Consider the following 24,558-nt stretch of genomic DNA (forward strand, 5'->3'; position numbering starts at 1 on the left):
CGATATGTTTATATTTTGGTAACTATCTTTTTTTGTACATATCTAAGTAACAAACTTATTGGGAGTGTTCACATATAACCATTATGACCTGCTATAGCAGGTTAAATCCTAGATACGAACGCTTTCAACAAGTTCATTACCTAGATGGAAAACAGTTACCTAAATATGAACAAAACAAACAGTAAAAATTAAATTACACAAATTGTCCCTGTGGTTTGGAAGAATTTATGTTTTTGGTTGCTAACTTATTTTTTTTAACTTAGATGGTCCCTACTGTTTATTTTTATTGTGCGTTTGGTCCCTGTCTTACCTAAAAGACTATTCTGCCCTTATTAATTTATTTTTTAATTAATTTTCTTATTTATGTATTTATTTTTTACATATTTAATATATATATATATATATATATATATATATATATATATATATATATATATATATATATTACACATATTTGTATCTTCTCGGATGAACCCTACTGTTTATTTTGAATTAATTTTTTTTTTAACTCGGATGATCCCTACAGTTTATTTTTGTTACGCGTTTGGTCTCTGACTTACCTAAAAATACTATTTTTCCCTTATTAATTTTTTTAATTAGTTTTATTATTTATGTATTTATTTTTTTATAAAAAAAATTAATATACCCCACATATATGTATCTCCTCACCGTAAACCTGAAACCACATTTGAGAAATTTAATTTAGGTTTTATTGGTTACCATCTCATCTCTAATCCTCCTCATCTTCTATTTCTTTTCCATCTTTAGTAACATCGACGTCTTCATTATCCTTCTTTTTTTTGGTACATCAACTCTGACGAACCAACACCATAACCTATGTCTCTTCATCTTTAGTGAGTTGTGGTGTTGATTCGACGGATTTGAAGAACCGAAAAAAGAAGTGATGACGAAGACGTCGATATCACTAAAGATGGAAAATAAATAGAAGTTGAGAAGGATGAATGATGGGATGGTGAGGAAATACAAATATGTGGGGTCTACTAATTTTTCTTAAATATATAAAGCATAAGTACATAAACAAGAAAATTAATTTAAAAAAATTAATAAGGGCATAATAGTCTTTTTAGGTAAGACTGAGAGTAAGTTTGTAACAAAATTAAACAGTAGGGACCATCCGAGTTAAAAAATTAAATTAATTAAAAAATAAACAGTATGGATCTTCCGAGGAGATACAAATATGTGTGGTCTATTAATTTTTTAAAATATGTAAAAAATAAATAAATACATAAATAAGAAAATTAATTAAAAAGTAAATTAATAAATGCACAATAGTATTTTTAGATAAAACAGAGACCAAACACGCAAAAAAATAAAACAGTAATGACCATCCAAGTTAAAAAAAATAAATTAGGAACCAAAAACAAAAATTTCTCCAAACCACAGGGAACATTTGTGTAATTTAATTTTTACTTTTCATTTTGTTCATATTTGGGTAATTATTTTTCTTTTACACATCTAGGTAACGAACTTGTTGAAAACGTTCACATCTAAGATTTAACATGTTATAACAAGTCATAATGGTCATATTTGAACACTTCCGACAAGTTTGTTACCTACATGTGTACAAAAAAAAGATAGTTACCCAGATGTAAACATACCGAAAAGTTAATTACCTTACTAAGTCATATTCCCACAAAAAAAATCAATAATATAATAATACTAAAAAGCATAAATAAATTTAAAAAAAAAAAAAAAAAAAGGTATTAATTAGTTGGTTGAGTTGGAAAGTTCGAGTTGGGATTGCCAATTATAAATCAACGAGATATTTATTTTGTTTAATTATTTAATAAATGAAGATTAAAATTATAAAACATAATCTTTTCTCTAAAGGTACAATTGTAAACATCTTTGTTATTTCAATTGTCTAGTCTTGGATGTTGAATTCATCATGGATATCAACTTTTTGCTCTTGGATATTTTTATAGTGTCTTCCTCGTTGATGTTTTTAATAATCTTCTTCGTTGACCTAAATGGCTAAATTAGTAGATGTTCATGATAAATCTTTTGTTAATTATTTTTCAATCTTATTTTTCGTCGTGCTTCATCTCACATTCAAGTGAAACAATGTGTTATATGTGTTTCGCTCCATACAAATAATATTTTAAACTAACTCAAACCTTCAACTATTGTGTTGTGTTACATATATCTATGGAAGAGGGTTTAATTGCTTTTAGTCTGCTTTATTTCTATTTCCTATTTTACTTAGTAGTTTGAATTTAAATAGAGGCTTTTACTAGTAATCCATCATATTTCTTCTAATTGAATCAAAGAGACCATAGATGTTAGGAACGCTACTAGCCTAACCATGACAACATAGAAGAACAATAAGGTTTCATTTTCTAAAACCAATTGGTAATGAAAAGTATTACACATTGCCTTATATGTTAGCATCTAGTTTCTCTTTTTACCGGTATAGGATTGGGTTTGCACCCCAACGTTCTTCCCCTCAAACCCAAGTTCTACTCTTGTCCTCCCCTTCAACAATTGTTCATCTATTCAAATCCTTTTTAATAACGCTGATACTCTCGAGACATACTCACCTAAAATGGGCCATTAGGAAGACTTTTGATACAAAGCTTCACGATCAACTTCGTTGGCCCAGGAAAATTCATACGACTATAGCTCTGATATCATATGTTAGGAATGCTATTAACCCATCCATGACAACATAAAAGAATAATAAGGTTTTATTTTCAACATAAAAGAATAATAAAAGAATAATAAGGTTTTATTTTCAACATAAAAGAATAATAAGGTTTTATTTTCTAAAACTAATTGATGATATATGCTAGCAACTATATGGGATTGTGTTTGCACCCAAACAATAGACTCCTCTCAAAGATTCATGAAGCACTCAAACTCTTCTTGCATGATAGTAGGTTCCCCGAGCCGACTTGTCAAATTGTGGAAAATACGAAGATAGATCCTGCACAAAAATTAATTGAGATAAAAATGTTCGAAATTGTTTATTAAGTTATGTTTTAAGTTTAGGTTTAAATCATTCATGTTTTTAGTCGTTTTCATGTTGTAAGTCAAGTATTTTAATATTATTATGCTTGTGTTTTTAAAAATTAATATTTGTTTAACAAATTAAAATTTGCTTACCAAATTAAATATTTGTTAAAAAAAAATAAACAAAATTAAAAAGAAAATTATTTGACATACACTCCCCCTTGTTAACATGATTATATATGTCTAGTTGGAAGGCAAACAGAAAAGATACCAGCATGCAAGCACACAACCACTCATTCTAACCTTAATATCGACCTTCTGAGTGATTGATGTCTTTAAATCATTCAGTGATCATATTAAACTATTAATCAAGAAACTAAATCCTTAGAGTCACTGGGTGCTAAATTATGGGACATAAATGTTATACATAAAACGCTTACAAAATCAGCAGATGATCTGGCAAGGTCTTTTTAACAGAAAATCGTTCCAACTTTAATGGTCATTTTAGCAAAAATAGTCATAAAAATCCAAAAGACAAAATCAAGATAACTTCTAGAAGCAATTGCTTTAATACCCATATTCCTAATCCAACTACAATCATGCCCCAATAAAAGAAGCAAACGTCAATTTAACTAACACCAAAGAACAACTGATGATATACTTTTCAAGTCAAAATTTTCAACATAAAATATAATTCAACCAACTCAAAACCCTCCAAACACATTTCAAGCTTCTGTAATTGGGTACTCAAACACAACATCTTTCCCAGAAAGCTTCCTGTAAACTCCACTGAATGTCTCCAACTTGTACTCAGTGTCATTACGAGCTTTTGGATCCAAATAAATCTAAAACAAACACACAACAAAAACCATTAACACAAATCCAAATTCCAAAAAACTTTATACAAATAACTACATTTACCTTGATGATTTTGGATCCATCGAGCCTATATCTAACACGTTTCCCAACTATCTCAGCAGGGTGCACCACATCTTCCAGCATGGCATCATGGACAGCTGTCAGGGTGCGTGAACGAGGTCTGGTGGCTGCTGAGCCTTTCTTTGGTGGCCTAACAATCCTTCTGGTTGCAATCACAACAACATCCTGTAACAAAATTTATAACTTTTAAATGATTGAGTTTTGTTATAAAGAAATACAAATGGGGTGTTGTGTAAATATTAAGTACCTTTCCACTGAACTTCTTTTCGAGTTCTCTAACAAGCTTAGTGTGGATCTTGCGGAATGGTTTTCTTAATCTGTAGGGGACATGGATCACAACAGCCTTTTTGTTTCCAACATCAATTTGACTGGAAAAGAAGCATCAAATTGAGATTAATATGTGATATGATGGAGGAAAGGGAGAGAATTTATATGGGAATAATGGGTTTGATTCATACTTTGCAGAGTTGATGTACAAGTCCTTCAAGTCACTCTTGAGCTCTTGGTGGGTGTTTTCCAAGTCAAACAATGCCTGGGTGGAGATGAAAGATTGAAATTAATGAAGAGATTGTTAATAAAAGAAAGAAAGTTTGTGGAAGAATGACATTAATGGGGAATTACCTGAGCAACACTCTGCTCGAACTCAGTGGGTTCTGCATCCTTGTTGTCCTTTTGGATCTTCTTCATTGAGGTATACATCTTGAAGATCTGGATTAACAGCTATGATGGATTAGTAATGTTATATGTATATAGGTACAGATCAATCAATTGGAAAATTAGGTTACAATAGCTCATACAGCTTAGACAATTTAATGATCATTGTAAACTGAATATAAGATATACGCCAAAAAACAGTTCAATGAAAACAGAATTAAAGACTCCATTTTCATAACACCAAGGCAATGCATGTCCGGAGCGCTATGAGAAGAACAAAGCTTCGGGCTCACCCGTTCTTCACTCGAGGCTCCATAACTCTACTGCTACTATTACTAAGTAAACGAAAGCTACACTCTGAATCCATAACAATCTCCTTACAATACTCGATCACAAGCACATGTACAACGATACAAACATCGAACAACTCAAAAACACTCGATTGAAAAGTAATTACCTAATGTTGTATCGTGTAAGCATACAAGAAGACTAAAACCAAAGTGCATTCACAGAAACTATTTCTACACATCGGATATTAATAACGAGGATGGTACAAGAAAGTAATGCGACTATGAAACGATTTGTTAAAAGGTTTGAAATCAAATGGATATTCATTGAGATGAAGATGAAGAATGAATACTTACGTTGAATCGAAGGGTGGATCCTCTTGGAGGAAAACCCTAACCTGCTTGGAGTTTCAGCTCGGGAGGAGAAGGCTGCTGCTATGGATGTTGGGGACTCAAAACGTATTAATCAGAAGGGTTTTGTAATGCCCTACTTACTTTCTGGTTTCTAGGGTTATACTTGGGCTGAATCTACGGCCCAGTTTTATATCGGGCTGAAGGTTATAATTCTCTAAAAAGATCAAATTAATTATTTTTCAAAGATATGGTATTATCGTAAAGATTAGATCATTGGATCAAAGAATTTTTTTTTTAGGTCTAAAATCTAGATCTTTTTTATTTTAAAAAAAAACATTATTTCAGTATTTTATAACGCTTGAGTTTCATTCTGTTAAATCTTTTACTAATGATTGTTTTTCTTATATGTTTATTTTTCTGTTTCACTCTGTAAAACCTTTTACTAACGCTTGAGTTTTATTTTTCTCCAATTAAGTTCTTAAACCCAATTAATTTTTATGGGAGCCAAACTACTTCAAACAAGAATATTAACTTTTATCAAGGCACTTAACCGTAGGTTTAAAAAGATCTCACAATTAGTGTTTAAAGTATGAATAAAAAGAATCTATCAAACTAACGAATCTCAAACACCCACTCTAAAAACCTATATCATACACTCCACAACTGTATAATATAAACAATATTTTTTTTTTTTCATAAATAACAATTTATGTTTTACTAAGTTATACAATACAACAATTTATATTTTATAGATTTATATATTTTATAATCGGTTGTGTGTGGAAGAAATATGTTTGTGTATTTGGCAAAAATAAAAATAGTTGCCTCCCTATCCATAATCTTTCATATTTAGGAAAAAAAAAAAAAAAAAAAAAAAAAAAAAAAAAAAAAAAAAAAAACAAGATTTTGCAAAATGAGTTACAAAACCTAGATTCGCTAAAACTATTTAGCAAAATTAAACGTACTTTGCAAACTCCTTAGTCCTTATCAACCCAAATTTGTCAACAAAATAGTTTTGTGAATTAATCTACTCTTGCAGACATTTTTGCAAATAGAAAGTTAATTTTTATACTAATGAAAAAAAAACAGCTCCAATATTAAAAAAACTAAATCCAAAAGTTGATTAAAAATCCTTTTACAGAAATAACATTTCCCTACCTTAGTGTTAAAGTCTTAACCCATGGCATCTAACAGCTGACATGATCCAACACAATTTAAAATCAAAGGACCACTTAAAACTAAAAGCCATAGATTTTTTTTTTTTTTTTTTTTTTTTGAAGTTCCATTACATCAAAATAAAGAGAAAATTAAAATGGATGACAACAAATATATATCCAATGCTCTCATTCTCAGTTGTCAAGAGCACCAAGAGCTTTCATATCCTCCAAGAACGCCATGTAAGAATCATCCACACTTGCAGGTTTCACTGATGAAGAAGAAGATGATGACAACACTTTCACTGTTGACTGTTTCATGACAGCTGGCGTTACTACGCCAGGCTGGACAGAACCAACTGACACTGATGAAACGGATGGCTTCGGTTTCACCTTCGGTCCAGCTGTCTCTCTCCTCACACGTACTGATGCTGGCACCTATTAAAATATATTCAAAACTAATTAAATACTAAAAAAATTATAAACAATCTTTTTTTTTAATTCTTCCAAATATACCCTTTATTAGTTATAACATACTCAATATTCTACATGCCCTTTTATGTCATTTTACATATTTCAGCTAGTTTTACCAAACGTCATTTTTTATCTGCCAGATAGATTATCAGTTATCAGTTTTGCAGCCAGCAGTTAGCTTTTCAGCTATCAGTTAGATTTTCAGGTAGTGACTTACCATGGCGGTTAGTTGTGGGGTATGTTGAGCTAAAGGCCTTTTAACAACAGTGGAAGCGGCTGATTTCACATATGATGGTTTTTGAGGTACAGTTGGTGGTCTTGAAAACTGATCGTCCATTGGAATTGGTGGTGGTCCGGGAGGAAGTGGCGGTCTCATCATTGGTGGCGGCCCGAATGGCGGCCTTGGCATCATCATTCCCGGATGAGGTGGTGGTGGGCCGGGAATTCCTAGGGGGGGTAATGGTGGTGGTCGCATGTCTGGAGGTGGTGGTGGTGGTGGTAGTGGAAAGCGAGACATCCCTGGCGGTAGCATGTCTGTTGGTAAAACCGGGATCATCCCGGGTGGTGGTTGACGTGGAGGAGGTGGTGGTGGTGGAACCATTTTTGAGAAGTCCTTGGCTTCTAAACCACCTTCAGATTGGTTTCCGGTGGGCTTTGGTGGTGGTGGAGGTGGTGGAGGAAGCTGAGAAATGTTGGAATCTGATTTTAAAGACTGAGATTTCTCCCCAGTTCCGGCAGTCCCCGGAGGCGGTGGTGCTAGGGTGGATATGGATTGTGGCAGTGGAGGAGGGGGTGGAAGAGGGCCAGGCGGTGGCGGCAAGATAGTGCCGCCTACCTCTGTTGTGGCGGGCTTTGGCGGCATTGGTGGTGGAGGTGGTAAAGGTAAAGACGGAGGTGGAGCGTCATCTCCGGCCTCTGTATCGCCGCCACTTTGTGGCAGAGGAGGTGGCGGTGGTGGTGGAGGAATCGACGAGTCAACATCATCTGACTCTAATCCTGCAGCATCACTTGTTGAACCTTCCACTAAGGGTATAATTGGTCCTGAAATCAAAGCAAAATAACTGTTTCAGATCAGTAGAGTGGAGGGGTAAAATGGTCAAAAGTTAAATGAAACCTAACCTATCGATGACTTGTACATTGGAGGCTTTCCAGGTGGAGGTGCACCAGTTGGATTCCATTGAGGATGATAATAAATAGAATCCTGCAATTACAAGTTTACAACTCTTTGAGTAAATGACCATTTTGCCCTTGTGTATGCATGAATTATGAAGTCAAAAATTTACCTCAGGTTTTAGGTTCTTAGCTCTTTCTTCTTCCTCAGCAGTCCGTCTTCTTGGTAGTCCCAGATGACTGGAGGAGATAATAGAAAATTTATACGATTAAACTTTATAAAAATGAGGTCTTGCTTTTTTAAGTAAATTTTATATTTCACTTGCAAATTTGTATAAACTTAACCTGAACATAACTGGAGCTTCACCCTTTTCCTTCATTTTTTCTTCATATTCCTGTCAAAAAAAAAAATGTGAAGTAGGCTATAAATTAAATATACACATTTGTTGATATATAATTAGATTTTCATATGATGATCACCTAAAATATATATGTTACCTTTCTTTTCTTCATAACAAGATTCAATGTGTCCTCAAGTTGTCTTTTTTTGTGTTTTCTGGCTTTATCCAAAGCACCATCCGCCTCTGTAACAATTATAAGCAAGAAAATAAGAATCTTGAAATAGTCATCAAACAAATATGCTTAAAATTCAAAAATGATAACAAGTTTGATCATCAAAGAATTTTGGCACTTAAAACACTAAGCCACCAACAATTACAAGAAAAAATTCAAATACATAGACTTCATGGCTAAAAGATTCATTTAAGAGAATAGAACTTTATTGTTGAAGGAAGGAGGAGGTTCAGATCAGTTTCTTACATTTTGTTAAGAAGAATCAACTCATCAATTGATACACACACATGACACATTCATACATAAATACTACAAAACTTGGATCATTTAGAACTTACTCATTGCTTCCAACTTGTCGATTTGCTCCTTGAGGGTTTCAGGATCCTTCTTCAGTATCCCTACTTCTCTTACTTTCTTTCTTTCTTTCTTGTTCTGTCATAGATAAGCATACACATAACAAAAGAAACAATATTAGAAAGTTCCATCTATAACACGGATATTAAATGTTGATAAATAGTGTCATAATAATGCCAACTCATCACATCATTATAAGCTCATCTGGTATTGTAAATAAAACAAAACTAGGGAAATTTGATTCAAGATAGCTTGGAAATTGGCATACAAGGGATTTGCAAAGATAAATGATCTGTGTGCATCAACATGACATCAAAAGAGATAAAAGCATCAGATTTATGTCTAGCATTTGTATGCTTGAAATTCAAACCTATTTGATTCGGAAACCCTAAACATCTCAATCACTTATATAGCTGAAGCAACGAATAAGCATGCATATTGTCAATGAATGTAAAAGTGGTTGCTCTTTGCCCAATGGATATCAGTAACGATGTATTTATCAGTAATGTTATTCAATCGGCCATTTTTACTGCACCTGAGTATATATTACCTACATTTCAAGAAGTTCAAATAGTGTAGGCATATGAAACTCAGTAATTTCTAAAGTCAAAACGTGGATGATTCCTCCGAAGGATTATTAAATCAAAATTTACAATTTCCATTCATTAACATAAAGCCGAAACTTTCAAGAGCAGGAACTGAAATTAGAGAAATGACAGAGCAGCACGGTTCGATTAAAATTAACATGATCATAACAATAACAAACAACAACGACTTTAAGAAATTGTTGAAGAATAACATAATCAATTCAAAAGGGAAAACTTACCCTCTTCAATTCTTTCTTGCGAAGCTCCTTCCTATAAGCGTCGGTAGGGTTCATGACTTTGCCCCCCTTTGTCGTCTTCATCTTGATAATCTCTGTATACTTTATGTATCGAATTATATCTTGGATCGAATTGCAATCAAAGAGGAGGTATGATAAGAAGAAGAAGTTGGTGTGGTGAGCTACGATTGTTCGTTGCGTCTTCTACCTCAAAACCTCAATGGGGAACTGAACCTGTGAACCTCTCTTTCGATTTTCACCTCCGTTTTTTCTTTTAAAACCCCCCTTTGTCTTGATTTACATTATTACATCCGTACGATCATCGGATCAAGTTGGAGTCCAAGATCCGGGTTCTGGGCCTATGTTTTGGGCCGGGTAATTTAGACCACATGGTATGGAAACCGTAGGTTTTAATCTTGACATATGTTTTTAGTTTATTTTAGTATTTGTTTTTATTTTGTGAGTCAAATAACTAGGTAGAATAGGTCATGTTAGGAACTGAGTATTTGGGGTAGGTTATGTAGGCTATAAAAGCCTCTTATTTTCATACGTAATTAAACAATACAATGTGCATTGTTTGAGAGGGAGTTGAGGGCCTGATTTCCAACATTTGGTATCAGAGCCTAGGCTCGATTAGAAGAAGGAGGTGGGCAATTACATGTAAATCGCATGAAGGTTTGAGGATCGGCTGCACAGCAACAAAACTAGTGTGAAGAAAGAAGAAAGAAAGAAGAAAGAAGAAAGAAGAAAGAAGAAAGAAAGAAGAAAGAAGATAGAAATAAAGAAGGAAAGAAAGAAAGAAAGAAGAAAGAAGATTGTGACAACCCGTTGTTGTCTACCTGAGAAAGAAAGAAACAGAAAGGTACAACTCTTTTTACCAAATTACTTGCAAAAGAAAGAAGAATGGCAGGAGGATTAAACCAAGGAGGATCAAACCAATGGGGTTCAAAAGAGATTGTAGTTCAAGGTACTGTTGTACCATTTTAATGCCCAAAATTAACAGAAACTAACTACACCACTTGGTCTATTATGATTGAAACTGTGTTAAGGGCATATGGACATTGGGATGCTATAACCAAAGATGTGGTTGAAGAGAAGAAAAAATATACCACTAAAGGTATAATTTTTCAAACTCTACCGGAAAATGTTCTCTTGCAGGTTGCTAAACACCAAAGTGCCAAAGAAGTGTAGGAATCAATCAAGGTCTGTTATATAGGAGCTGAACGGGTGCAAAAAGCAAGGTTGCAAACTTTGAGAAATGAATTGGAGACGCTGAAGATGAAGGACAATGAGTCAATCAATGATTTTTCGGGCAAAATAAGTGGTATTGCTGCCAAATTCAAAAGTCTTGGTTCAACTCTTGAGGAGGAGGTGATTGTAAGAAAAATTTTCAATTCGGTTCCAAAGAAGTATTTGCCCATTGTAGCTCCCATTGAACAATATTCCGATCTAGAAACTATGACATTTGAAGAAGCGGTTGGAAGGGTTAAAGCCTATGAAGAAAGGTTTCAAAGCCTTGAAGAAAAGGAAGGAGATCATGATCAACTGATGATGGCGAGTGAACAAAAACATGGTGAAAGTAATGGACACGGAAGAGGACGTGGAAGAAACTTTGAAAGCGATGGAAGAGGCAGAGGAAGAGGAAGAGATCAAGGTGATAAAAGTGGATTTCGGTGCTTTAATTGTGGAGACTTTGGGCACTTTAGTTATGAGTGCACAAAGCGGGATGACAAAGACAACAACAGAGAAGCAAACTTGCTCAAAGAGGAAGAACCGACACTGCTTTGATGAAGAAACGAGTCAAGATTAAGGGGGTGAATGTAGGTTTTAATCTTGACATATGTTTTTAGTTTATTTTAGTATTTGTTTTTATTTTGTGAGTCAAATAACTAAGTAGAATAGGTCATGTTAGGAACGAGTATTTGGGGCCCTGTTAATGGATGATTAAAATTAGGGAACGTGGGCTTAGTTGAGTTTAGTTTGTTTAGCTCCATTAGGTTATGTAGGCTATAAAAGCCTTTTATTTTTCTGGAAATATATGCAGCCGTATGAGTTACAACTACTCTTTCTCTTCATCTTATTTTCATACGTAATTAAACAATACAGTGTGCATTGTTTGAGAGGGAGTTGAGGGCCTGATTTCCAACAGAAACTTCTTCAGCGCGGGACTTCAACCCTCCAACTCAATAAGGGAGCGCAACAAAATTTTCCTCGTTCTTTTCTTCTCACCAAAGTATAAGAAATTATCATTTTTCACTGTATTTCATTTTTATTTTATTTTAAATAAAAATAATTGATTTTTAAGATTTATAATTTAAAAAATAAATATAGTTTTTTTAAAATGATTAATAAACACAAAAAACAATAAAAATTAAAATTCTTCATTACATAAAATAAAATTTACATTCAATATAAAAAAAAACTTACAAAATAAACAATATTAAAAAAACACAACCTAGAAAGCATAATTAAGCATTACATAATATTCAAATTTGAAAAAAAAAAACAAAAACAAAACAAACTACGCCACTCAGAATCATCGTGATCCTTGTCATCGTCATCATCGGCATCGTCACCCTCGACGAACATATCTGAATCTTCATCTAATTCGTCAAACAAATCATCGTGTCAATACTTTTATGTCCGACTGTATTAGAGTCCTATAAACATGTTCCACTAAATCCGCACAAAAGACGTGATGAATGCCGCGATCATGTATGTCTTTTCTATTTGCTCTATACTTTTGCGTACCGACGGCTAATTCTTCAACATTTGGCAAAACTTCGTTTTCATTATATCAGCATATCGCTCTTCCTTTGTCTTCAAGAATCATACTATGTAATATGATGCACGCATACATTATGTGTTGCAACCTTCTCACTTCAAAAGCATGCCCCTGCTGCTAGTACTTGTCAACGCCTCTTGAATACACCAAATGCTCGCTCCGCGTCCTTCCTAGCTGACTCTTGTGCCTACTTAAACTTTACTATTTTTTGTTGTTTGAACATGCGAACGATTTCACACAAACAAATAAGGTAGAATATATCTCGTCAGTAAGATAATATATGCGGTTATATGCTACCCTATTTGCATGAAAAAGTACATCGTGCGACTTTCCAAGGCAAATGTCATTGAGTATCGACGACTGTTATAGAACATTGATGTCGTTGAATACCAGTGTTTTAGTGGTTTCTTTTGGAGAGAATATGTATAAATTCTATAAAAATAAAGTTGAGTTGGTTTGGTATTAATAAAGTGATAAAAATATTATATATATATATATATATATATATATATATATATGTATGTATGTATCTATGTATGTATGTATGTATGTATGTATGTATGTTTGTATGTATGCATATCAATGTTGTGAAAATCGTTTGGTGGTCGACTGGCATTAAGCAATTAATCGGACTAGGCGACGATTAATCGGGGACCCTAAATTATTAATACAATTATTTAAAAAATGAATATATCCTACAAAAATAAGTATTTGAAAATTTATATATAATGACCCAAATTTTCAAATAAAATTTCATTTTTAATTAACCAAAACATCTCATAAAATAAGAAATAACAAGGACAATTGTTCTCAAAATCCATAACATCAACATTTATTTCAAATATCAGATTGTCCCATCAAATCAAATGTTGAATAGTGCATGTCGCGCCATCAAGCCTTGCCCTTGCCCTTAGGCTCAGATGTACCTGAAACAAATCAACAAACTGTAAGCTAATGCTTAGTGAGTTCCCCAAAGCATACCCCACATAATCCATATTAGCTATAAAAGCTACATAAACCACATAAACCATGCATACAAACATATATGGATGACGTGCGCTCCTCCCAGGGTCTTACTTCAGGATGTTATGGGCTCCCCTACATGGTCTTACACCTAAGTTTCATGGGCTCCCCATGATCTTTAGCTGCAAAGTCATGGGCTCCCCTACAAGGTCTAACATCCAAGTGCTATGGGCTACCCCATGGTCTTTACCTGAAAATCCATGGGTTCCCCTACATGGTCTTACATCCAAGTGTGGCTCCCCCATGGTCCTTGCTTGAAAAGCCATGGGCTCCCCCACATGGTCTTACATCCAAGTGTTGGATTAGGTATTTATGCACATAACTATAATTGGTATGTACTTGACCCGATAGTAGCATGGTCCATTTTGGGTTGCCTTCACTATAACAATTTGATAGGATGGATATTTGAGAAAGATGTTATTTGTGATTTATTAATAGATTATAGGTATAATATATTAATTAAGGAATCATATTATTTAATTGGTATTGATCAAAAATTAATTTGGAATTAATTTAGTGATCAAAAGAGACTAGTTAAATTAATGGGGAATGATTAAGTAAATCAATGATACTTATAGTTTGGGTTAATGATCCATGTTAATTATGGTGGACTAAATATTTGTGGAGTCCATGAAGATTTAGTCCAAAGGGTTTATCATATGGATTATTGGAGTAAGGCCCAATGAAGTTGATTAGGGTTTACAAGTTGAAACTTTAGGAATTTCACACTATAAATGTAACCCATAATGCACCTAAAGTTGACCACACTTGCATGTTTTTTCCATTAGGGTCAATCGACACTTTAGAGAAGAGGAAATGAAAGAGACGAAGAAAGGGCGTATAATAAAATAGAGAGAATCATGGTTTAGGGGCATTCTAATAGGTTTTTTTATATAAAATGACGAAAGTATCCCTCATGTGCGAAACACGTGGGGGGGGGGGGACTTAACGTTTGGAATTGATGACTAACGGACACATAGAACAGGCGGGTAATAAAAAAGAAAAGGTGAGGATGGTTCGAGTGCAAAACAAAAGATAGGGACCAAACGCGCAACTTTAGCCAAACCATAGGGACTATTTTAGTAATTTGTTCTAACTTTTTTTTTTTTTTACCGTTGAGGGCATCTCCCTCTAGTATCCTCTTCGGTCAGCTTCCGTGTAGAAGATGTGTACCTCGAAATATACTCTTAAACACCAACGATTACTGATTTGGGGGCAATAGAAGAGGGATGAAAGTTGGAGTCTTCGAGAGAGTACTGAAGATCATGTCCACTTTATAAAACTTTCACATTTTATGGGTTTTAGAAAGGATAATACCATCTTATGTAAAATGAGAGGAGGAATCAATTGCATCTATTGGGGCGCTTTGATAATCATGTATGGTTTATTAGTGATAAAAGTCAAAATTAGATTTAAATCAAAAACCCGATTACCAAAAATACAGGAATGTAAATTTGTGTTATTAAATATCTTCCTAATTTACTCTTAGATATTAATTAGGTTATACATTCATACAATAGTTAATGGTTATATATGATACTCTCTCTCTCTCTCTCTCTATATATATATATATATATATATATATATATATATATATATATGATACTCTCTCTCTCTCTCTCTCTCTCTCTCTATATATATATATATATATATATATATATATATATATATATAGGGTTAAGTTCAAATGAGAACACTATTTAATGTGAGAACGTGAGAACAATACTTTATGTTACTATTCTACTATGAATTTTATATATACAACGATATGACATTATTCATCAACAAATATACGAACAATCACACATTAATATTCACATTAAAATTTTGTATGTATAGCTTTATGATATTATTCATCACCGAATATATGAACAATCACATATTTAACATTCACATTATAATTTACTAAATTACTACACATATATATATAAATTTTATAGTAGAATAGCTATATAAAATTGAATATTCATATTATAATTACTACAATACTATACATATTAAATTCATAATAGAATAGTAACATAAAGTAGTGTTCTCACGTTCTCACATTAAATAGTGTTCTCATTTGAACTTAACCTATATATATATATATATATATATATATATATATATATATATATATATATATATATATATATATATATATATATATTAAACATTCCAAAAGCTTATTGTTTGAAAATAGGCTCACTAACAAACAAAAGTTTTCATAGTTTTTGATAGTAGTATTTGATAACACGATTATCTATATTCATATTATTTATTTGAAAATATGCTTGAAAATTATCTAAATATTTGAATAATATTTACACACGAGAAATTAAATTCTTATATCTTTCTTTCTATTTATTTTTCTATCCATTTGAAATGACGACAAATATATTAAAATATAATTAATATTATCTGAATATAACACTACTCACATTTTCATATACATAGGAATATAATAAGAGTATAAGTAGAAAGAAAATAGAGAATGATATTTAATTTCTCTATTCATATAGAACTGAAATTTCCGGGTTGCATCTGTACGAATATAATAGAAGTATATATAGAAAAAAAAATGAAAAATGATATTTAATTTCTCTATTCACATAGAACTCGGTTGCTTCATTCCCACATCGCCTTGTAGAAAGAGAAGAGATAAGTATCTCACCTATAAAAAAAAAGGTTTGACAACCAACATGGAATCTTACATTTGCTTGGTGGCTTATCTTCTGTGCTCAGTTTTTGTTTTAGGCTTGAACCTTTTGGTGTTAAAGGTTTTTTTAAAGCTCATTTGTTTCATTTGGCCAATTTTAAAAGTTTTTGGGTTTAGATTGTATAATAAATTGAATCATATGCATGCAGTTAAAAACCAAACATAACTAATAAAAAATGAACAGTATAAAATAACCGAATAATCGAACTACAAAATAACTGCACCATTTGGTTTAGTAAATGGAATAACCGTATATGTGGTTAACAGTTCGGTTTTAGCCAATAACCACACCAGACTGTACCATATGCTCACCCCTATTTCCAAGAGTATGACCACACGGCATGTTCTACATCCCTATCTGCCACGTCCGCTAGGTTGGATTCTCTATAAATAGGACTTATTCTTTTGACATAGAGAGATATACACACCACCTCATAATTTCAGTTTGGAAATGCAGTAGGGATGTTTGCACTTCCACTTGCGGATGGGTTTTTTTTTTGGAAACATGAATGCACTTTAGTTTATAAGCCAAGGTGAAGAATGTAAGGTAAATGACATAAGTAACTATGTAGGGGTGTTGTGTAAATAAGAGAGAGTCATTGACTATATCACATTTAGATGGTAACTTGTTAGTGATTGTCGCTATAGTAGCCCTATAGGAACAACATGTCGTTGCCATAAAGTTGACTAATTATTTTTGACTTTTGAAGCTACAATGACCTCTCGTCTCAACATGTTTAGGTGGGAACAAAAGTGAATTTGACACGTTCTTGAAACATCCGTGGGGACAACTTATCGCTCTAATAAATAACAAAAATTAAAAGTAACATATTTTTTAAATTGTTTGACAGAACTAAGACGATGTAGTATGGGACATGTTTGCTTGTTATGGGCTGAGATGGATAGCCTAATGCCATTGTAACGGGGGAACACCTCCCCCTACTCGTTGCTTCTCGTCGTGTTACAATTCGTGCTCGTTACCACCGGGGCGTTTCTTCTCCAATTTCTTCTATTTTTCTTCTTTAATTTTGCCTCACGACGGTGTTGTGAGTTGGAACACCACCCCTGAAATCTACGTAACAATTCAGTGACGTTTTTTTTGGTTGCCCGTACCATACAGCCTAAAGGTTTGACATCGTTTTGGGATAGCTATAGGGACGACTTGTCGTCCTCATAGCTCTCTATGCCCAAAATTAGAATAGCCCTCTCGTTTCATTCACGCACGCTCAGTCATCAATCATCGGTCTCTCTCTATCGATCTATCAAAGATTCTCCCCTGGTGACTTCCACACCTCCCACTCTTGGCAAATCTTCTTCCTCTCTCTACAGATCCTCATGTTAGTTGTCGAAGACCACCGATGATTCTTACTACCAGCTTCCTTTTCACCTCCGGTTAAGAATTCTAACGATTGCAAGCCCCACTCCGGCGACATAGGTTACTAATTCTCGGTTAGAAACTGGAATTGGTGTTTATGTTAGTAATTATGTGTTTGAAACTGGAATTGGTGTTTATGTTAGTAATTATGTCGTCTGGATAGCTTCACCAAAACGACATCGTACTCCATTTCTGCAAGATGGATAAAAAATAAATCAAAATTAATTTTTAAGCACCCTATAGAGACGACATGTCGTCTGCATAGGGTGACCAAAACGGCATCATCTTGCTTTTCTGCGGCAAAGAATTAAAATAAATCGAATATATGTTTTTAATTCCTCTTCCCGACGACATGTCGTCGGTATAAAAATTCGAAATACCACCAATATTTTGCCGCTTCCCGCCAAGCCTATGCAGACGACATGTTGTCTATATAGCTTTTCTGGTCAACAACATATGGTCAATGTTTGAAAACTCTATCGAGACGACATGTCGTCTCTATAGATCGACTTTTGCCAACGACATATGTCGTCTGGATAGGTGTCGTCTGCAAGGGTTATATCCTTGTATGTTTGGCTAGTGTAATTTTAAACATTTTCAAACAGCTAGAATGTTTTTGTAAACTTGTATAACACTTTAAATGTTATGTGAAATTATCGTATTTTAATGTTTCGCAATTAAATTCACTGTTTTTTTTTTTTTTTTTTTTTTTTTTTTTTTTTTTTTTTTTTTTTGTAAATTTACTACTTTAGAAATTCTGTGACGTTAAAACTTATACATAATAGCATTATGAGCATACCTATAGAGACGACATGTCGATGGTATAGGTGCATCTATAGAGATGACATGTTGTCTCTACAGGTACATCCACCACGACAATACATTGTTGCTTTGGGATGACACGTATTTACTGTATATCTCTATCTACGGAGACGACATGTTGTCTTTATAGCTGTATCTATGGAGACGACTTGTTGTGTCGATAGACGCACCTATAGAGACCGGAGATGACATGTCGTCTCTATAGCTTTATCTATGGAGACTAATATCGTATAGCGACGAACCAAAAAAGAACGACATGTTGTCTCTAAAGACTACCTATTGCGACGGTATTTATAGCGACCACAAAAAGATGTATTGCAATGGGGCTATGGTGACGAGAGCTATAGGAACGACATGTCGTTCCAGAAACCTATAGGGATGACTTTTGAACCTATAGAGACAACATTTGTCGTCCCTATAGGTCCCGTTTCTTGTAGTAAGCAATAAAGAGTTAAATATCGTTCACTCATAGTCCTCTTTTACTTCTTTTAAATGCATCACATTATATGCTTCCGTTTAACGCGATATTATAAGCGAGTTTTGTAGACTAAGATGCTGAGCCATACAACTACCTTCTGAAACCCGATATCATTAAATGTCACATTTTCATGTCTCGTCTTATGGAATCAAACAAAATTATTATAACAATTATTGAATTATATTACAATATTAGAATTATTGAACTTGCAACAGTTTCCATATTTTCGAAGTACATCTTGAAATGAAAGGTACTGTAAATGGAAACCACCTATGTTTAGAGGAGTTTTCATAGTACAGAACATGTTTCCTGGGCTGAAAGAGGTACCTAGAACCATACGTCCACTGAAATACGTCTTTCAACAACGGAAATTGCAATGTAGCAAATAAAAGAACCGGCATTGTAGCAAACAGGGTGATAAGAATGGGTATCCATTTCAGATCTTTATGGTATAGCACAAAGAAGCTAACACTAAAAGCAACCATCATGGTTGTTATCGAGAGGAAAAGTGTTGCTAGACCTAACATTAGCCTTTTGGGTAATGACTCCAAGAAATCACGTTCGGCGTAACGAGAAGTAAGGATAGATAAGAACATGAGTATTGATGTTGATGCTGAGAACAAAGACATAGCATCTGCCAACACGAAAAGTGTAAATGTTCTTTTTCGATAAAAGAAAGGGATACCATTGTCTTGATTGTATCCACCTGGAACTGTAAAAGCCGCCGCGAATACAATGGTGGCAATAAGCGTCGCAACCACCATACACTGACTAGCCGTTCCTTTCATCCATTCCTCACCTTGTTTGACTAAATCTTTGTGTTCCTTAGTGAATAAATCGTGTGGTGTTAGACCATCTTTGTTCTTCATTTCCCGATAAGAAGGAGGGATCATCTCTTCTACTTCCTACAACATAAAACCGAGTAGATCGATTTAAGTCAACTATGCAATTCAATCATAAAGAACATGAACATGCATGGATACATGAAAGTTTCATTGATATAAAACAAAAAAACTAAACTTATACATAAAAAAGAAGAAATTTCATAGGGGCATCCCCCCTCCGCTTAGTCTATAGATATAGATCCGCACATGGTTGCATAAACATAAGTGGGTTGCATTTTAAAAAGTTTCCTACAAAATCCTCTAACAATGTATATTACACAAATGTCAGATATTCACGGATGAAAATGAGGCAATAAAGAAAAAAAAAAAAAAAGGAAGATAACGTAGGGAGAATTAATACATACCCTGAACCACAATAGTTCTCGTTGCATCTGCAATGCAACTCCAGATACATCCTCAAGTTGCTTTTTCTTGGCTTTCCTCCCAACTAAATGCAACATATTGTTGTCATTTTTATCTTTAAGAGGAGTTATCAGGTCCTTCATTGAGCCTATCTCATATAATATATTGTAGATCCCCTCGTGACGATGTTTGACAGCAATGTGAAATATACTTTGGCCATCATCGTTTAGTTTCCATATCAGATCAGGATATTTACGGATGAGCTCAACTAGAAATCTAGTGTTGCCCATCTTTGCAGCAACAAATAATATTCGAGAAGAGTATTTTGTTTTTACATTATGCTCCGATACTGCATTCGGACCTTCTGAAGCTGTAGCAGCAGGCTCTTTGTTTTTCTGCATTTTGACGACATTATCAGCAATGAGTTTTAGTAGTTGCAGTGTTTGATTGTCCTTGTCAGAAGCTGGTTTATCATCTTGATTGATGGGATTATCAGGCGGCCCTCTGAGTATGTTATCAATTTCCTCCTTTGGCTTCTCCGCAATATTTTGCCAAACGATTTTTAGTAATTCTAATGCTTTCATTTTATTTTCCTTCTCAGAAACTCCCATCTTTGGATGCATGACCCTAAAAACTAAAAGCAACAACCAGAAAAGAAGCCACGTTCATAATGTATACCAGATATTACAAGGATGACATTAATTAATTTGAAAGTACTAGGTTTGGATCTCCAAAAATCAAGGAGTAGAGAAGCTTACGCCAATATATGGTTCTTTTGATGATATTAGATTCTGTTTCAGCAAATGCTTCGGTCTTTCGAGCCAAAATTTGAAGCAAACTTCCAGTACCACAAAGTTCCTGGCGATCTTTTACTATCTGTAGTGCGATATCTGAAGAAAAATATTTGACAATCTCTCTTTGTGAGGGGAAAATTAATCTATTTGACAAAAGCAACAAAAGCCAACAATGAAGGAGCAAAGAAAAGTACAACAATGAAGGAAGGAGTATGACCCTGTAATTATCCTTTATATATAAAAGGCAAATTAATAATAACAGATTGTAACTAGTTACAACATTTTATTACTAATTTGCCGTTTATAAAGGATAACTACAGAAACACCCTTCGTCATACTCCGATAGATCAATAACTAAAAGCTAAATCGCTTACCAAACATATTACTCTCGGCACACTTGTGAAGAAGCCACTCACAATTTTCAGGTGTCCAACAAGTATGACGCAACTTGTGGGACCTTTCATAAAAATACTTGGCCACGTCTTGATGTCCAAACAGGACAGCCATATACAGTGGTGTCATTCCGTTACCACAAACCATTCCCACTAAAGCTCTATTTTTGTTCACCATAATCTCAACTATTTTAAGGTTTCCAGCTGCAGCTGCTAAACAGAGGGCAGTGTTGGAACTGTTATTACGAAGTTCGAGGTCCTTTTCATTCATGTATGTCAGAAGATGTTCCACAAACTCTTCCACATGTTTGCTTCTTTTTGCCGATGCAGCAACATGAAGTGCGGTTTCATCATTTTCAGTGATACTATACCTTACCAACTCTGGCCTTTCATCAAGAATGGCTTTAGCAGCTTTCCAATCACCTTTAATCGATGCTTCATATAGAGGGACGGCAGTTTTGATGTAATCTTTTCTACTTCCTATGAAGTATAGTTACAATGCAAAATTAGTACCACATTCATCCGGGACAATTGAAGTATATATTCTTTAAACTCTTTAGCATCATTAAACATTAATACTAGTCCATGGGCGTGTTTGGCAAAAGTAGCTGTTAGCTGGAAGCGGGTAGCGGTTAGCTGGTAGCGGGTAGCTGGTAGCTGGTAGCGGGAAGTTGTAGCTTTTATTTGTTATATGAATGTTTGGCAAAAGTAGCTGGAAGCTTTTGAAATATATAAAATTACATAAAATGACAATTTATTAAAAATAAAAAATATATATAAATATATTTTTAAGGGTAATTATGGAAATTGATTTCAAAAGCTCCGGAGCGTTTTGTTAAAAGCTACATGAAGTAGCTTTTAGAATCGAAGCGTTTTGTTAAAACTAAAAGCTAAACGCTTGTACTGCCAAACGAAGCTTTTTGTTTAAACTAGAGCGTTTTGTCAAAAGCTAAAAGCTAGAAGCTCCCAAACGCTTCCAAAAGCTCCATGCCAAACACGCCCCATACATCATATTGAATAATATGATCATAGAGGATGAAGGAAAAACAATTTGTCACTGTAATGAAACTAAGAATTTAACAATATTGGAAAGAGTAGTTATTGGTACACCATAATATTGACTTGGCAACACAATTACTCTTCTCCTCTCATTCTTCGTGTCATACATGCATATGCAAAGCATGCCTCTAGCAGTTTATGTTTACTTTCATTTGTTTGAATAAGTCTTTGCCTAGTTGACAGTGGTTTCCTATTTTTCCTAGCTTAGTGGTTAGTTATTTTCCTTGCAGTTTATGCTCTCGTTTGTAAGCCTATATGGCAGATTATCTTCTCTATTTTTACGCATCAATATACACAAGTTAGGTTGTGTTAGTATTTTTAGGTTGTGTTTGTTTTAAAAAAAAGCTCTTCTAACCTCTTAATGCTGCATGGCGCAGCACACGCGCAACACTTTTAAGTTCGCAGCAGTTTGTTTTTCCGTAGACTTCGGGCTCAAAAACCTCTTCCCGTTCTCTTCCCCACACAACATTAGGCATGACTCTTCTAACCACTTATAACCTCATCTAAAAAAACACGCTACAAAAAAAAAAAAAAAAAAAAAAAAACGCTACAACCTAAACAAAAAAACAACGCTCCATCCCCCTTCTTCTTCTTCGTTCTCAGCTCCAAGATTGGTCGTCGCTGCCCCTCCCTCGCCGGTCGCCAATGTTGCTGCCAAGAGCAATTTCTTAGCACCCTTCGCATCAGGTTAGTTTTTTTTTTTTTTTTTTTTTTTTTTTTTTAAATATTTATAATAGGGTACAGATTCTGTTGTACTTGATATTCTATTTGGTGAAAATGGACGATTTGGTCTATCAATAGTGTTATCATCTTTCCACTTTGTTATGCAAGAATGGAATGAATCATCACAAGGCAATGAAAAAGCATATTCGTTTGTTTCAAAGTTAGCTTCTGTGATGAAGTAATGATTAGGAATGTCAAAAAGTCCTGTGGGACCCCGATCCCGCGGGGGCTCCGTCCCGTATGGGGCATTTGTTGAAAAAAATCGGGGATGGGGGCGAGGGCAAGGTTAACCCCCGTTTTAATTTCGGGGGCGGGGGCGGGGGTTGGTAGTCCCGTCCCGAAACCCCCGTGGGGTCCCCGTTAATAAATTATATAAATTGACACGTGTTAATTATATAAGTATAATAAACAAAAAAAATGATTTTTACGTACAAAAATTCAACAAAAAACATGTTTTTAAGTTGTTTGTAACATGTAAAATTATGTTATAAATATCTATTTGTTATGCAAAAAATAGTTTCTTTTAGCCAAAACAAGAACTTATTTTAGCTCAAAATCAATCGGGGGCGGGGGCGGGGGTTGGTAGTCCCGTCCCGAAACCCCCGTGGGGGCCCGTTAATAAATTATATAAATTGACACGTGTTAATTATATAAGTATAATAAACAAAAAAATGATTTTTACGTACAAAAATTCAACAAAAAACATGTTTTTAAGTTGTTTGTAACATGTAAAATTATGTTATAAATATCTATTTGTTATGCAAAAAATAGTTTCTTTTAGCCCAAACAAGAACTTATTTTAGCCCAAATAAGTTAGCTTAAAATCAATCGGGGGTGGGGGCGGGGGCGGGGGTGGAAAGGATGGAGATTTCGGGGGTGGGGGTGGGAGAACGAGAAAATTTTGGGGGCGGGGTTAGGAGATGCAATCCCCGTTCCGTTTGCCCCCGTTGACATCCCTAGTAATGATAGGCTGAATTGAATGAACCATCTTTGATGTAATGAAAACATGTCTTTTTACCATGTATAAATATGAAAGATTTTTTAAGAAATTATTATTTGCTATTTGATTGATTTAATTTCTTAATTCAATACATTTTTCATTCTTTCAACAGAAAAAATTTGTTGATGAGATTTGAATAATCATTGGTAAAATCTTTGTTGAAATGGATTTTTTTTTTAATTTATTTGCTCAATTGTTATCACTTGTATTTGTTGAATGGAGATCAAGTTTATGCTTATATGCAAGTTTGTGCTTAAATATGTTGAATATGCTAAACTTTTTTGTTGATTGTGTTGTATAATCTTTGGTTATATGGTTTTTTTTGTTCGTTCATGATGCATTGTTGTTGAATATGTTAAACTTATTTGTTGATTATGTTGAAATATGATTAATCTTTGTTGCTAAAGTATGTATTATATATATATATATATATGTGTGTGTGTGTGTGTGTGTATGTGTGTGTG

At 34.1% G+C, this 24,558-nt stretch overlaps 3 protein-coding genes across 3 annotated transcripts; all 3 read right to left on the reverse strand.

Annotated features, from left to right (window-relative positions):
• Window positions 1–3,519: 3,519 nt before the first annotated feature.
• On the reverse strand, window positions 3,520–5,348 carry LOC145043015 (small ribosomal subunit protein eS7-like). The gene is made up of 6 exons (XM_078991549.1): window positions 5,211–5,348; window positions 4,534–4,620; window positions 4,371–4,444; window positions 4,160–4,280; window positions 3,895–4,077; window positions 3,520–3,818 (listed from the first exon to the last, which is right to left on the reverse strand). The coding sequence occupies exons 2-6, from the start codon at window positions 4,609–4,611 to the stop codon at window positions 3,699–3,701; spliced, it is 576 nt and encodes a 191-aa protein (XP_078847675.1). The 5' UTR covers window positions 4,612–4,620; window positions 5,211–5,348; the 3' UTR covers window positions 3,520–3,698.
• Window positions 5,349–6,304: 956 nt separating this feature from the next.
• ELF5 (proline-rich family protein) lies at window positions 6,305–9,975 on the reverse strand. The gene is made up of 8 exons (XM_078991550.1): window positions 9,699–9,975; window positions 8,857–8,950; window positions 8,444–8,529; window positions 8,291–8,340; window positions 8,119–8,185; window positions 7,955–8,036; window positions 7,053–7,876; window positions 6,305–6,799 (listed from the first exon to the last, which is right to left on the reverse strand). The coding sequence occupies exons 1-8, from the start codon at window positions 9,777–9,779 to the stop codon at window positions 6,557–6,559; spliced, it is 1,527 nt and encodes a 508-aa protein (XP_078847676.1). The 5' UTR covers window positions 9,780–9,975; the 3' UTR covers window positions 6,305–6,556.
• A 9,095-nt stretch (window positions 9,976–19,070) lies between these two features.
• On the reverse strand, window positions 19,071–22,847 carry LOC145040306 (uncharacterized). Its single transcript, XM_078988252.1, has 5 exons — window positions 22,727–22,847; window positions 21,295–21,792; window positions 20,887–21,016; window positions 20,129–20,753; window positions 19,071–19,784 (listed from the first exon to the last, which is right to left on the reverse strand). The coding sequence occupies exons 1-5, from the start codon at window positions 22,845–22,847 to the stop codon at window positions 19,077–19,079; spliced, it is 2,082 nt and encodes a 693-aa protein (XP_078844378.1). The 3' UTR covers window positions 19,071–19,076.
• Window positions 22,848–24,558: the final 1,711 nt, after the last annotated feature.

The sequence above is a fragment of the Lactuca saligna genome, chromosome 4 (assembly GCF_052625555.1).
Source record: "Lactuca saligna cultivar CGN05327 chromosome 4, ASM5262555v1, whole genome shotgun sequence".
NCBI lineage: Eukaryota > Viridiplantae > Streptophyta > Magnoliopsida > Asterales > Asteraceae > Lactuca > Lactuca saligna.